The 16,024-nt window shown below is 38.0% G+C and overlaps 1 protein-coding gene across 13 annotated transcripts in view; it reads left to right on the forward strand.

The window, feature by feature from the left end:
* The first annotated feature begins 8,727 nt into the window (after positions 1 to 8,727).
* The window catches only part of LOC132132256 (neurobeachin-like), a 120,455-nt gene continuing 113,158 nt past the window's right edge, over positions 8,728 to 16,024 (forward strand). For 7 of the 13 annotated variants that reach the window (XM_059544617.1, XM_059544610.1, XM_059544611.1 and 4 more), the window contains exon 1: positions 8,728 to 9,339. In XM_059544617.1, coding sequence (XP_059400600.1) covers positions 9,067 to 9,339 — 273 coding nt within the window. In that variant the 5' untranslated portion in view covers positions 8,728 to 9,066. The remainder of the gene's footprint in view (positions 9,340 to 16,024) is intronic. The other 6 variants (XM_059544615.1, XM_059544613.1, XM_059544614.1 and 3 more) reach the window with 1 other exon arrangement.

Consider the following 16,024-nt stretch of genomic DNA (forward strand, 5'->3'; position numbering starts at 1 on the left):
AAAGAACATACACTTATTATTATTATATATATTTTTAAGAAAATAATATTTTTTAAAATATATAAATATTTTTTTCAACAAGGATGCACAGGGTACTTTGATGCAAAACACTTCATTTTCAAATAGAATTTACTCCTGAAAAAAAGTGTCACGGTTTCCAGAAAAATATTAAAATGCTGTAAACTGTTTTCAACACTGAGGATAATAATATGAAATGTTTCTTTAGCTGCAAGCTGATTAAGTAAAACTGTTTTACTGTATTTTTGAAAAACTAAAAGCATCCTTGGTGACCATGAAAATAATTAGATTAAAAAAGGCATTATCTTACAGATCCCAAACTTTGAATGGGAGTGTTTTTCAAAGGACCGAATTTTCAGTCAATTTTGATTAAACACATAATAAAATGTCCATTTAATTGCAGCCGTTTTGTGCAAGTCTAACTTGTCATTTTTACTTATTATAATATAGATATATCAGCCATGACCCACATTGCTCTCTAGATGTCTGCACTGGCATCAGCCATTGAAAAACCCATATTAATCAATGAGTAATCGGCAGGCATGACAGTCGGTTTGTGCATCTAAAAAAACACAGACATGGAAATGGTGACGATATCATCACCACCGAGCTGTCTGGGCTTGTTTTTAGTTGACGTCTGACTGAATCTTTCACTTTATTCCAAAGGTTCAGTCCAGATACACACACAGCTTCCGAAGAAGGTTAGTAGATTAAATTCCTAAGGTGATCGGCCAAAAAAAAAAAAAACGTTCTATTGCTCTGAAAAATCCAAGCACAAGCAATAAGGTCATTAATAAATAAAAGATCAAATAGATAAATTATTGATGTTTGTGCATGTGTGTGAGAGAGAGAGAGAGCGAGAGAGAGAGAGAGTGAGAGAGGAGAGAAAGTGAGACTATGGGTGTTTTTGCACTTTGGTCAGGATAAAGTCTGGTCTGGCCTTTCAACAAAGCAAAACCTATTCAAAACATTTCATAAACAGATCTATAGCTTAAATCAGATGGATTGTTTTGACATAATTCTCCTGGGAACACAGAATTTAGTAATGCCACCAGTTGAGTAAAGAAAACTGCCTTTCTCCTGTTTATTTCCAGTCTCTCATGCTTTTAGAGTTGACGAAGTGTCAGTTTGGTGGCTGGATATGACCATGATGTCTGTCTACATGCAAAGAGAGAGAAAGCGAGAATCAAAAACAAAGAAAAACAACTACATTTCCATACAGCCCAAGAAAGACAAAAAAAAAAATACAGTTGCCTTGGCTACCATTTTGTTCATGTCACTGACTTCCTCTATATCTCCTGGCCCCTCTAGCACACTCCTCTGTTGTCTTTTCTTCTTTTCTTTTGATTCTCCTTCAATTTCCCACACAATGCACAGGATTGCAGGGGAGCTCACTGTCCGCTTTTCTTTTCCCCTCACCAGTTGGATAAAATGCACTGAATAATTGTTTTCTTGATCAGTCTATTGTTATCATTTTCCCTTTCAATCCTGACCTGCACAACCTCTCTTGTTGTTTAGCTGTCCTTATTTACTATGATTTATTGTTTATATAGTTTATAGGATTTGCTTTTTTTTCTTCAGTTGTTTGTTTTAGGGATAGTCCACCTAAAATGAAAATTCTGTCATCATTTGCCATTTTGATTGGACTGTCGCTTTAAGGCAATTCAATCTGTAGGCTAATATTTTTAAAGTGAAGGGAAGCAATAGAGTGCAACAGTGCCTATTCACTTTTTCAGCGGCCTTGGTTCTGAAAGTATTATTCCCATTTATTTTTCCCATAGGGATTTTTAAAAACTCTTCTTAAAAGTGTTATAAGCCTTGAAACAAACTGAGTGGCTATGAGGTGAATCACAACATTGCGAACTTTGGTTTTAAGGCCTCAAGTTTCTGTTAGATACTAGTAGTTGTGTCTATTCAGTGTACAGTTGTATCAGGTGTAAAATACATATTTTCTGCTGGAAATCATCTAATTAAAAATGAACCAAAGCAGGATTGTAAACTACTGAGATTCAGTTGTGGGCAGGCTATTCCAGCACAGTGTTCGAGTCATAAAAACCAAGCAACCAGAAAAATATCCTATCACATGACTGGATACGTGGTTTTGATGTGATGATTTTATTGAATTCAGGATTCATCTCATCCGCTGCCCTATGATTCATTGTCCTATCTACTTTTCTCCATCTGATGGCTTCTCTTCAACAGACAACACACATTTAGCTTGTGCGAGAATGTGTGAACACTTTTCTCTCTCTCATAAAAACAGTCACGCTGTCTCTCGCGCTGTGGCTGTATGCTGTCAATGATGCAAGTAGCATATTAATTCATTCTCTAGGAAATGTAAAGCCGTTTGCTGATTGTAATACAAGCTTTAGTGCAGACGTGCAGTTATGGGAGACTTGTTTTAAAATCATTTTTAAAAGCTTTGTTAAATATAAAAATCCTGTTATTCCTGGGCAGTGACAATATGGAGATTGAATCTCATTGTTATTCCAAATGTATGCCATGCAAAGCTTTCAGTTTTGGAATAATAGAACATGCCTTCTTGGAAATCACTGTGTAGTTCTAGAAATGGTCCATCCGTTTTAAGTACATCACAAGAATGTTTCATCTTATGATTTTTTTTTTCACTTGGGCACACGTGCACATGGATCACATCCACTCCTGTATGTGACCAATTACTTCGACCTCTCATCAGCAAAACCTTTTACACGGCCGGTCGAGCCTCATCTGTGAGTTTCTGTGATAGCAGGTACTTCACTTCATGTATGTCACATTCAGTGGCTTTACAGTCTCTGTGTGTGAGGATATATACAGCTGTCATGACTACTCAGAAGAGATGTGCTTGATATGTTTCTCATACAAAATTATTGTGACATACAATGATGGGATCCATAGTTCTATATACATATTTTTGTAAAACCATTTGAGCGATAGATCAAAGAGTGATTCATTTGTGAGTGTGGCATTGTCCAGTTCTTAACAGCTGATGGAAACCACGAGACATGATTGCTGAAATATAGCCAAGGACAATGATTTCTCAGGTTGTTATACTGTAATTTCCACTGACACATAAGTTATATTTTACTGGGGCACAGCATTATTTCACTGGGGCCCATGCTTCTGTAAAAAGGATCTGTTCCAGTATGGCTTTTTTCCTCCTGGTTAATTCTGGAAGAATATCGTGGATGTTCCATATAATAAAAGTGACTGCAGCTGTCAAGCTCTAAAATGACTGTGAAAAAAAAAGTATTCTGTAAGTCATATGACTTTGTTAGGAACATATAAACATTTAGTCATTTAGAACTAATCTCCATCTTGGTACTAAAGAGAGAAACCATTGGGAATGAAATGCAGAAAATCACACAACAGATGCACAGACCTTTGTTTAGTGCTCGTGTTGAGTCTTTTGTGTTGAAACAAAGGTCTGTGTATATGTGTGAGTAATTGTCACAAAGTATCTACTCTATGTGAGGCTTGTGCATACCATTGATGGCCCAGATTTGATTTAAACAGTGAGGATTGAGGTGCTCACAAGAAAAAAAAGGTTTATAAATGGGCCAAATAATGTCTTAATACATTTTTATATTAATTATAGAGAATATAATGTAATGTAATATACAGTTTTATATGTAAGGTTTGAAACAGGTTTATAAATATCTTAATAAAAATGTTTATAATATAACTAAGGGCTGTCAGTCGATTAAAACTTTTAACCTAATTAATTTCATGATGTAGGGATTAATTAATCTAAAATTTACATTTGGTTGTGGAAGTACAACTAAAAGATCATTTAAAGCCATAATTGTGTTAAAATAGAAAAATATTAAGTAGACATTACAAAAAGAGACCTTAGAAAGAAATATTGTATTTGATTCAATGTAAAATTTATTACACATGAATGTTTAGGCTACAGTGGTCAGACGCAAACCATGGAACATAAAAGAAGATATTTTGAGAAACATCTCAGTATTTATTTGTTCATACAATGAAAGTAATTGGTAACCAAATCAGCTTTTACCAACATTCTTCTTTTTCTTCTGGTTAAAATTAATAAATGGTTACCAACAGTATTTATTATTTTCTTTTATGTTCCATAAAACAAAGTAAGTGTTACAGGTTTGAAATGACATGAAGTAGAATAACCGATGACAGAATTTTTATTTTTGGGTGAACTATCAATTTATATGTTTATTTATTTATTTATTTTTTATGAAATAATATTCTAAATAAGAAACTAAAACTGCCAGTAGGTGACAGTAAATGTCTTTATGAGTAAGCAATTGGGTCATTCATTTATTTGATTAATTTAAACTGCTGATTCATTCAGGAATTAAGTAATGGCTATCTTTATAATAATAATAATCATAATAATAATGCATTACATTTATATAGTGCTTTTCTAGGCACTCAAAGCACTCTACATTGTGAGGGGGGGGGGGTCCTCATCCACCACCAGTGTGCAGCATCCACCTGGATGATGCGACGGCAGCCATAGTGTGCCAGAACACCCACCACACACCAGCTTATCGGTGGAGAGGAGACAGTGATGAAGCCAATCAGTAGATTTGGGGATTGTTAGGAGGCCATGATGTTCAGAGGCCAATGGGCAAATTTAGCCAGGATGCCGAGGTTACACCTCTACTCTTTTTTGAAAGACATCCTGGGATTTTTTAATGACCACAGAGAGTCAGGACCTCGGTTTAACGTCTTATCCAAAGGACGGTGCTCGTTGACAGTATAGTGTCCCCGTCACTATACTGGGGCGCTAGGACCCACACAGACCACAGGGTGAGCACCCCCTGCTGGCCTCACTAGCACCTCTTCCAGCAGCAACCTAGTTTTCCCAGGAGGTCTCCCATCCAGGTACTGATCAGGATCAACCCTGCTTAGCTTTAGTGGGCAACCAGTCTTGCGCTACAGGGTGATATGGCTGCCGTTGAATAAAAAATTGCGTCATCTCCCTCTCTACTCTTTTTTGCATTGTTGTCCTTTGTCCTTCTCCCCCCTTTACTTCTCCGCCCCTGACTGCCTGCATCTCTCTCTCTCTCTCTCTCTCTCTCTCTTTTCTAGGAAAGGAACGTCTCCTTGGTCACTGTGCACTTACTCATCTGTTTTCTCTCAATTTTCAGAGCTGAATGTGATTCTGACAGTCTGTTAGCATTGAAGAAAGCTGCTTCTGTTTGAAAGTTCTTTATGAACTTCCCTCTACCAAACCGTCTGATTCCATCTGCCGTAATGCAGCATACAAAACAAATACATGATGTACATCCGTGTCTGCACAAGCCAATTCATTTCCTATTAAAATACAAAATGAAAACATACAACGGCAGCAGGAACCCTGCAGTTCACAGGGTGTATAACACTCATACACACAAACACACACATATTAGTTGTATGCCCACTGGGACATTGCTGACCCATGATAACCAACATCTGTTCCTGAAACCAAAACAAACGTATGTGATAGATAGATAAACAAGTAAGCAAAACAACCTTACTGAAAAATGTCTGCACTCATTTGGAAACAAACAAATACACACACACATAAAATGATTATCCCCACAATTATGCACATTTTAAATGTTAAAATTACTTCTTTAAAAGGTTTGATTAGGATCTTCATGACGAATTTGCTTGTGAAATGCTGTTTACATTTGTTTAGTGGTTTATTTGTGGTTTATCTCCTACAGATTCTTAATTATCTAAAACAACAGAAATATGGTCAGGTTAAATGATGCCTATATTTCTTGTTTTACAATCTCTGGGCATATGTATGATATACTAGAATTTATTGAATTCTGGACCAGATTAAAAACAAGCACCAAAAGATGCCCTGATGATTCAATCTACTAAATTGCACAACTATATTATCAGTGCATTTGCATTGCTAAATGCAACAAAAACAATGTCATGGAGACTGGGGATGAGATCCTTGACTATGGGGCCAATAAACGATCATTTAACAATCATCTAAGGTCAATCATCCTCTTCCAAGGTTCTTCATGGACACAGAGATAACAAATAAAGAAAATGTATATATAAAAGTGTACTTTCTGGTACATCGGTGAAAGTGTTTGCTAAAAACAAGTGTAAAAATTTTCAATGTGTAAGTCATGGACTTTAGCAGCTCTTGTTTTTCCTGTTGTCCAGCTGAGAACAGACCTGTCTGTCAAACCCACGCGCTCTATGGGAACAGGGAGATGTGGGCGAGTGGTGAACAGTGCAGCTATTTTAAACGTAAAAGCTCCCCCTCCTTTCTGGAGTGTTCTTTCATCCCTGATATGGACATAAAGGGGGTTTTCCTGTCTTGTGACAGAAGATGTGGAACAGAATTGTGCTGTGTGTTTATACGTTTGTTATATTCCCTCAGCCAACCAGTGCATTTGCACAGAAAGGTCTCAAACTTTTCCTCGACAGCAAAAAGCAGTTCTGCCTCGCTCTTTAGTCTTAAAGTAATACAGTAGTTAACACTAAAATTAAAATTCTGTCATCAGTTACGTTGTTCCAAACCAGACTTTCTGTCTTCCGTGGTACACAAAATGCTGAATTTTAGGGGCTGACAAAATTATTCACCATTTAACTTTTTGCATTGAACTTTTTTATATAATAAAAGTGAATGGTGACCAAGGCTGGCATACTAAACAAACAAACAAAACATGAGCAGTCTTTTATAAATTTGTTCCCCCTCTGCAATGACTTTCTTTTACGGCTGACTTCACAAATCTCTTTCACTTTTTAACCCCTCCTCTTCAACCACCTGGCTCCATCCTCAATGTAATACCATCTATTCACAATCCAATCAATTCCCGATGAATAAAGTCCAGCCCTTTGTTTCAGAAATCCTTCAGAAAGGGTTGTAAACAGTGATTCATTTTAAGTGACCTTTCTGGTTTAAACAATCCCTCCAAATGAGGGCAGATGTTCTGGAGTGTCCAGGAAACCTGCTTGGAATCATTATATTTGCTACTGTGTTTATTAAACTATTAAGTTTATTAAATAAATAATACCATATTGCTTCTCCAAATAAATGTTTGATTTACTGTCTTGCACGGTCCTTTAGGGTGCATGTTCCTGGTATATATATATATATATATATATATATATATATATATATATATATATGTATATGTATATGTGTGTGTGTGTTGTCCTAAAAGCAGTTTAACAGACGCTGGTTATGTCTTCTGCACCAGCTCATGTGAGTTCAGCAGGTTTCCAGTCTGGTGATGGGACGTAAAGCTCTGAATGCAGACTCAGCCTTCTATCAGTCATTGTATTGGCTAAAAACTCTTCCTCACTATCCAGCTGCTGGTCCCTTCTGTTCCCCTCCTCCTCTGAGCAGAGCCCATCCCCCTCTACACCCCTCCTCCTCTCCCTCACTCCATTTATTCATCTCCTCATCACTAAAAAAGGAATTGTGCCTCTCTCTGGGATTCCTGTTAAAGAGAGATATAAAAGGGTATTAGGAAATGACTGTAAGATCAGCAAGAGAAAGTTAAATAAAACTTCACATCATACCTCTAAACATCTTTAAATTCTTTATATACCCATGTATGGTCTTTATACATCTTCAAATCAGGTTTTTAAGTGTAATTATATAATTCTAAATGAGAATCTGTATGTAAAGTTAACTCTATCGAGGAATATCTCATTTGCTGTCTCCTATAGCATGTCCCTTATATAAGAATTTTGAATGTCAGCATACTGTAGCTTGTTGTTATGATTCATTCTATTTTGAGAGAACGGGATGCAAGCAGATGAGTGAGTGAGAGAGGAAGAGACAGAGAGGGAAAACAGAAAGAAAGAAAGAAGGAAAGGACAGGGGAGGGAGAGAAGGTTTGGCAAAAGCTCACTTTCATTCAGCCTGACTTTAAAGCTCTATGTAGGCTTGTGCCAGAATGTGGCCGGACTCGTGTCCTTCTGAGTCAAGGAGAGCTCACGTCCCCATTCATAGCTCTCTGCTGCAGTGCTAAAATTAAAACATCACAATAGCAAGGTTCTCTTCATTGGCAGGCACAGTGAAGAAAACTGAGAGTCTTTGTGATCTGGCAGTCATATGTTTTGTGTAGTCTTCATATTATTAAGGGTTAAGGCCAGTGCTGATTCCTAGAGCAGGGTGGCTGATATAATGGAATTTAATGAAGTAAAGAGAAGATGAAGATCTCAGTCAAAAGAGTGTCAAAAGTCCAGTTGCACAGATGACTGAATTTGTAAAACATCTATATAAAAAAAACAAATATATATATAAAGGATATAAAGGATTATTAAATAACACACACACACACATAAAGGATTATATATAAATAATATATATTATTTTTTTATAATATATACAGTATATATTTTTCAACAAAAGCCTTGTTTAGTTTTTCATTGGCAGTTAGGCCTAGTTGTTTCATGGCGGCCAATACTTTAATGTAGCCTATACGTCAATATAACATTTGGATTTCAGAAATAAATGTACCCTGAGAAATATTAATTCTAGTTATGTGAAAGAGTGAGAGATCGTCACATCATCATTACATCATTGGACTGTGTCTGTGGCATTATTTACAACTGTTTAACGGTCCAAACTAATCCCGCTATAAGTTTTTTTTATAGTCTACATTAAGTTAATCTGATTTGCCAATGCTTGGACACCTACTGAATGGGACGCGCACACGTGCTCATGCTTGGTTACCACCTTTTGATTGACAGTCGGGCAGCAGCACGCAGGCGTGGTGAGCGCTCCCGCAGACAGGGGGCGTCAATATGGCGTCCTGAGAAAGACAACACAGCCCTACACCGCACCGATCTTCGGCTGACTTCGGTAGGAGAGAGGGACCGTTTCGCCAAACATAAGACGTGTTTTCGTCCTGTGCATCCCTCTGAACGGCCGCGAGCATCGGGTTTGGATGTGCACATCTCGGAGGAGGAGGAGGACAGCCTTGTGACACCTGATCGAGAATTTTCCTTTTTCATCTGAATTTGATGCTGCTGCTCAGTGCTCGGTGATACAAAAGCAGGTGAGACCGAGCCGACCGCTCCTTTTTGGGATTCGGGTCGGAGATGTCGAGCGAGAAACCGGTTTTGGCACCGGGTTCCGCCTCGCTCACGGACCGAGAAGCACCCACACCGCCGGGTTCGGGGCAGCAAGTCGTAACGGGCTCCGCTACCGGGGACATGATGGTGTCTGGATCGGGCGCTGTGGTTCTACCGGCCGGGGTTATAAACCCCTCGGTTCCGATCCGGAATATCAAGATGAAATTCGCCGTGCTGATCGGTTTGATCCAGGTCGGGGAGGTTAGCAACAGAGATATCGTGGAGACCGTTTTAAATCTGGTAAGCATCTGCATACAGTGTCTTAAGACGCATGTTTTATTTAGCGCGCACGATGTCATATGAGAATTGAATTCTTGATCAAATGTAGGCTACTAAAGCCAGAAATATTTCCCGGAGGAATGTCACCCTGTCTTCTGTTGACATCCCAGTCAAATTCATTATTACCAGCTTCGCTTTAGGCTGGCAAAGTATCGTGCTCATAACGTCATAATTCATTTTCCCAGCGTAGGCTACTATTAGACAGTTGATCGCTGCGTTTATTTGCAGTGCCAAATAACAGTGTATCAACACGCCGGCCTGCAACAATGACTCGCCAAATAAGGGAATGCATCTTTTAGTTTAGCGGAATATGCCATTGGATGCATAGTTCTTGCCTGGACGACATACAAAACATAGGTCTTATGTGATGATTAAACCCTATTTCAGAATATGTGTTCTGTTTTTGATATGTAAATATGACTGGTGAGTAGATGTTACGCGACGCAGCCAAACATGGCTTAATTCTCATAAATGAACAGCAGTGTGGGTGTAATTAATATTCAGAGCGCGTTAACGGATCGTCTGTGATAGCTACTCGTTATTTTTAAGCTTCAGTGGAATGCTGTTTGTGTTTGGGCACCTGTTATATCCCCATCTGTGTCAGTACATGTTAGATATGGCTGCTGTTTATGCTCATGGAGGCCACAGGCTGGTGAGGGAGGTGGATTAAAGCGGGCTTTAACTGAGTTCTTGTTATGAAACAGCTTAGAAAACGTATTAACACAGATTCGGTAATGCGAGATGCTGGGAGGACCGTTGTTTTGAAGGAAGGGATGGAGAGTTCATTTATCAATAATCGATGTCCTTATCAATAATTACAATTGGCTGATCCAGGCCTCCTTAAAGCGGTAGTAATGGAAGCAGTCCGGGAACGTCGCAGTTTTGAAAAAGTCTCAGAAATCACACCTCGAATAAAAAAAAATCAATATTGGTTCTTTACTATGAAAACTAGTCCAAAATGGAATTTTTAATATGTTTCAATGAGACGTCATAATGGCGTGAACGTCTGTTAGTTGGTTTTTTTTTTCACTTTACGAACTGACTTCGTTAACGTGTGAAAAATGGCAAAGCCTAGATAAATTGTGATTATTGATATTATTTCACTTTGTGAATGGATTAAGGCGTTTGAAAAGAGGACATGTTTACCTCAGGGCAGATAATATCACGTCTAAAAAGTTTCGAAAATGCCCCATGAGAATAATGTCTTGACCACATTTAGGAGGTTACCTAAACATTTTTAAGACGTTGTAGAATCAGATCCTAATAGGACTTGCAAGCAACGTCTGAACACTGTTTCTGCAACGTTGTCAAAATGTTTTACTTTACTTTACTTTACATCTCGACGTCTGGAAAAATGTTATCGCAAACATTCCACGACGTAGAAAAAAACGTGTTTACATCGCTTGCTGGGTGATTATATGAACTATGCGGACCGTGCGTTAGATTCACGGTCACAATCTGTGCATACTGCAGCGATCAGGTCGCTTACTCTTTAATAGAAGACGTCGGTCATGGAGTTTCCATTAGATTGTTAAAATTAGAGTGCTGGGTGTTTATAACATGGCAGCGGCAAGTCCGCTGAAGGGATGCTGCAGCAGTTGCTCTGTGCCCAGTGTTCCTGTAGCCGTGCATGTGGAAGCAGGTGGTGGAGCAGGAGGAGGGTGGGGGTTGCTGCAGTGGTGATGTGCTCTGAAACCTCCAGCCAACGCGATTTAAACTGGAGAGAGTGGAGCAGCACAGCGGAGAGGTGCTTGCATCTCTCCCCGACTGGCGATGCTGGCGGGTCACGTGACTCTGTAGAGTTCGTGTAATAAATTCTAACGCCAATTGTAGTGTATGCCGCGCTTTAGAGAATATGAATGCGGATCATGAGTGTTAAACAAGCCACTTACCATCTACTCAGCTCTTTTGTTGTTTTTGACATTTTTTCAATAAATTTAAGCATAGAAATGGGCTTTTTATGTGTGCATTTTGAGCCTTTGTGACATTGTCTAAATATCTTATCCATCACAATCGAACATTTTCATTTTTTATGTTGAAATAGATGTTTAAAAATATCAAATATTATTTATTAGACCAGCTTTTCTATAACAAATTCTGACCTTTCAGTATTAGCATTTTAGCATATATCTATGAATCAAATTTGAACCAAATATACATACAAGATTTATCCCGCATACGGTTCTGTATGATAGGGTACAAAGGGGCTAAAGGCCCTTTGGATATACCTACTTTTATCGAGAAACACTAACACAATAAAAACACTACAGTACTTTCCTAAACATGGTGTACTGCAACAAATTGATTTGTATAAGTGGGGAGGAATTAATTGACTGTGATGATGTGCTTTGTGAGCCACATATTGACTGCTGCAGTCACAACAGAGATTTATTCGTAAAATGTGCATAAATAATTTCAAAATACTAAGATTATTGTTACTTCAAGTCGCCACAATCCATCAATCATTAATACTCTATATACACAGAAATTCTATATTAATTTAATGTTGCAATAGTAACAATATCTGTATCAGTTATGGTATTTTGGCCAAAAAAATACTTTTGTAAGGGAGAATGCTGCTTGTATTAGCATGTAACATTATGCACTAGAGCAGGGTTATTCAAATTTTGTCCTGGAGCCAATGCGCTGCAGAGTTTAGCTCCAACCCTGATCAAACTCACTTACCTGTTATTTTCTAATGATCCTGAAGAAACTGATTATCACCCACAGGTGTGTTTGATTAGGGTAAGAGCTAAACTCTGCAGCGCAGTGGCCCTCCAGGACAAGATTTGAATAACCCTGCACTAGAGAAAGAGAGAAGCATTTAATAGCATTTTGGCACAATGCCGATACACAACTGTAGGTAGGGTAGACCTAATGTATTATTCAGCTTTGTCTGAAATCGTGGCTTGTGCCTGAGTACAGCCAATATTGATTGATGCGGGATGCTATTTAGCAGAACAGATGTACCGATCACCTTAATTAATTGGTGATTCCGCAAAAGGTCTTGGGATAGATATAATTCCTTTCTGGACTGAGACTTGGAACAAAATTCACCTTTGGTTTGGTTGTTCTCCTCCTTTTGAAAGTATTTGAAGAGTTTGAATATGATGGATTGTTTTTTTAGGCCTCGTTCCTGGCAGTTTCTCAAGGCTGAGGGCCTGAGGCCTAATTTAAGTGTGCTAGATTCAAGCTAAAAAAAAATAAAATTCAGCATCTCTCTACTTACTAATGAAATTCAGACCAGAGAACACATGTTGTGGAGCACTGCTGTTTTCTCTGCATGTAATTAGACTCGTCCTCAACCTCGTGGCCCTACAGTTGTATGCCAGACATCCCCACCACCCGGCTTCAGAGCAAATGACACATGCAGGAGGTGTTGGAAAAGAGAGAGCTGGTCTTGATCTGGCAGAGAGATGAAAGAGTGTCCTTCATGAGTGCACTCATAAAAATACAGGTTCCAATGTGGGGTTTCGCAGTGATGCCGCTGTAAAACCATTCTGAATTTCCCAAAGAAACTTTCAGTGAACAGTTCCTAGGAGAACCATTTTTTTCTTAGTGTGATGGACATTTTAATAAACTAAAGAACCTTTTCCACTATTAAGAACCTTTTTTTGCAGTGGAAAGCTTCCATGGACGTTAAAGGTTCTTCGTGGAACCATAGATACAATAAAGAACCTTCTTCATGAGGGCAGTTATAATATGCTAAACAACATGCAAGCACACAAACGCACTTTAAAACACACATGCTCTAGATTATTATGAGTAGCTTAGCTTCTAAGAGCTTTTAAGATCAAGTTTCTTACTGTAATCCTACCGCTGGTCTATTTTCAAAGCACTTCTGTTTATGTATGTTGGGTCATGAGTGTCTTTTATTAAGCGTGGATCACACGAAGACTTCCCTGACTGTATGCAGAGCTCACAGCTCCCTGTGGAACTGACATAGTTACTATTGTAGTCACAGATGCAATCTTGCGGAGTTCACACTCAGATAAATCAGGAAATAAGCTTCGTCTTTTTGCTTCTTGTACTGTATTACATTAAGTCCAGTTTACTTTACATGGTTGCTGGAAATATGTAGGATGCAATTATAATATTAGTGGCAATTTGGGTGCACGATGAGGGATTTACAATGTTGTTTATGATACAGTAATTTTATTTGTCTTTCTTTGATGCGTGGACGTCCTTCACCTCCCGCCATTCAGTTTCTCCTGTGAGAGACACACTGAGCCAATCTGCTCACTGTCTGTCATTTTTTCCCCCTCTTCTTTTTTCTCTCTCTCCCCACGTAACACACACGCATGCACAGACTGCCACAGAGGGCCTGACGTTTAGAATCCCATGCCATTAACAAAGCATCATAAATGCCATGGAAACGGCACCATGGGATTTTGCTGATTGCTTCCCACCATACCAACTGTTGTCATCTCTACTGCACCAACTGAATCAGTTTTGCGTTCTGGACTGGAGGATTTACACAGCAGTTTATTTGACACTAAACCCACTGGCATGTAAATGTAGTAAATATTTTAAACCAAGAAAAATTAGTGTTAAAATGTATCTTAAAATTGTGTCTTAATCAGTGTCAAGCATTTTGTCTGTCCACAATGAAAACGAAAACGTTGTGTAATACGACACTTTACCTACCAACCAACTGCAACATACTCTAGAACAACTGAACTTATTCTAATATTGTGATTTGTTTTTCAAGAAACATTTTACATTATTATCAGTGTTGAAAGCAGTGCTATTTAATATTGATGTGGAAATCGTAATACATTTTTCAGGATTCTTTGATGAATAGAAAGCACAGCGTTAATTTGAAGTAGAAATCTTTTGTAATCTTTGCTGAACAAAAGTATTTTCTTCTTTTAAAAACACAAAAAAACAAAAATCCTAGTAGTGTATAAGTAGCATGATTTTTATCTAATGAGATTTTATTGTGGGAGAGGCTACGTCGTGCTATGCTATAATCACATTGTCACATCATGTCTATTCAGAATACATTGTAACATTGAAAGTTTTATAAATATATATAATGCATGGTTTTTTAACCGTACATAATGCAAAATATTATGACAGTTGTAGCACTGCTTTGAGGTTTCTGTTTGTATCTTAAATACACATTAGGAGCATCTCTCTCTCCCTCTGTCTTTCTCTTTCACTCTCTTGTGGCTGAGCTGTTGTTGTCTGTCTAAAGGGATTATCTCATTATTCACATCCACTCTGCAGGATCACCAAGGTCAGGATGCTGTGCTCAGTCAGCACAAACAGTCCCACAGCTCTATATCTCTCATTCAGGACGTAGCCATGCATGGGATGGTATGATACAGCACAGTGTAACACAAAAAGCATGCAAACCTTCCTTCCAAAGGATCTGTAATCTCTAAGGTCAGAAGAGCACAGGGGAGCATGAGATGGCACAGTAGCCTATATGATCACTTTGTTTGTCTGCAGAACTAAACAACAATACAGAAGCGGATATGAAATCAGGCCCTCACAATCAGATAAGCCGCATCATACATTAATTAATCGTTTACTGTACATTTATATTTCAGAGATCTAGCAGATGTGACGGTAGCTAATGAATATACAAACAAAGCCGTGGTAATCTTCTTTACCTCCTCCTGTAAGACTGATCTCTTGCTGTAATGAAAGTGCTTGCATTAACCTGTGACAGTGCTGCGTCATCGTTCAACGCTGAAAGCTTTCAGAGAGCAGGAGATGTGTGCTCTCTGCCTCTGTTAAAGTAGAGTTAAAGGTCTTGTGAAATGTAAATTTGTTTGTGACTTTTAGGGCATGTTAGCTTTAAAGTCGCGTAAATGCTAGTATTCTATGAAACACTGACAAAATCCATTTTTAAGGGATGTAAAAACATTTTTTTGTAATCTTGTTAAAAATGTGTACAATTAAAGGGTTTGTTCACCAAAAAAAGAAAATTATGTCATTAATGACTCACCTTCATGTCGTTCCAAACCCGTGAGATCTCCGTTCATCTTCGGAACACAGTTTAAGATATTTTAGATTTAGTCCAAGAGCTTTCTGTCCCTCCATTGAAAATGTATGTACGGTGTACTGTCCATGTCCAGAAAGGTTATAAAAGCATCATCAAAGTAGTCCATGTGACATCAGCGTTACGGGTTTGGAACGACATGAGGGTGAGTTAATAATGACATAATTTTCATTTTTCGGTGAACTATCCCTTTAAAAAATATAATTATACCTGTGATGACAATCATCACTCCAATCATCACGGATCATTACTCCAGTCTTCAGTGTCACATGATCCTAATACAGTATGTTGATTTGGTGCTTAAGAAACATTTCTGTTATTTTCAGTCTTGGAAATGTTTGTGCCGATTAATATTTTATGGAAACCATGATACTTTGTTTCAGGATTTTTATTAATGAGTTCAAAGTTTAAGAAAAGCATTAATTTCAAATACAAATATTTTGAAATCATCAAATCAATTTAATGTCTCCATGCTAAATAAAAGTTTTAATTTATTTAAAAAACCAACAACAAACATTTGAACAGAAGTGTATGCATTTCAAATTTCTTCGGAAATCTGTTTTAAAAATATTGTTTGAGTTTTGTCCAGTCAGACCCTCTCTGCAATGGGAATGTTCCTCCCCATTACTTTGG

This window comes from Carassius carassius, chromosome 49, assembly GCF_963082965.1.
Source record: "Carassius carassius chromosome 49, fCarCar2.1, whole genome shotgun sequence".
Taxonomy (NCBI): domain Eukaryota; kingdom Metazoa; phylum Chordata; class Actinopteri; order Cypriniformes; family Cyprinidae; genus Carassius; species Carassius carassius.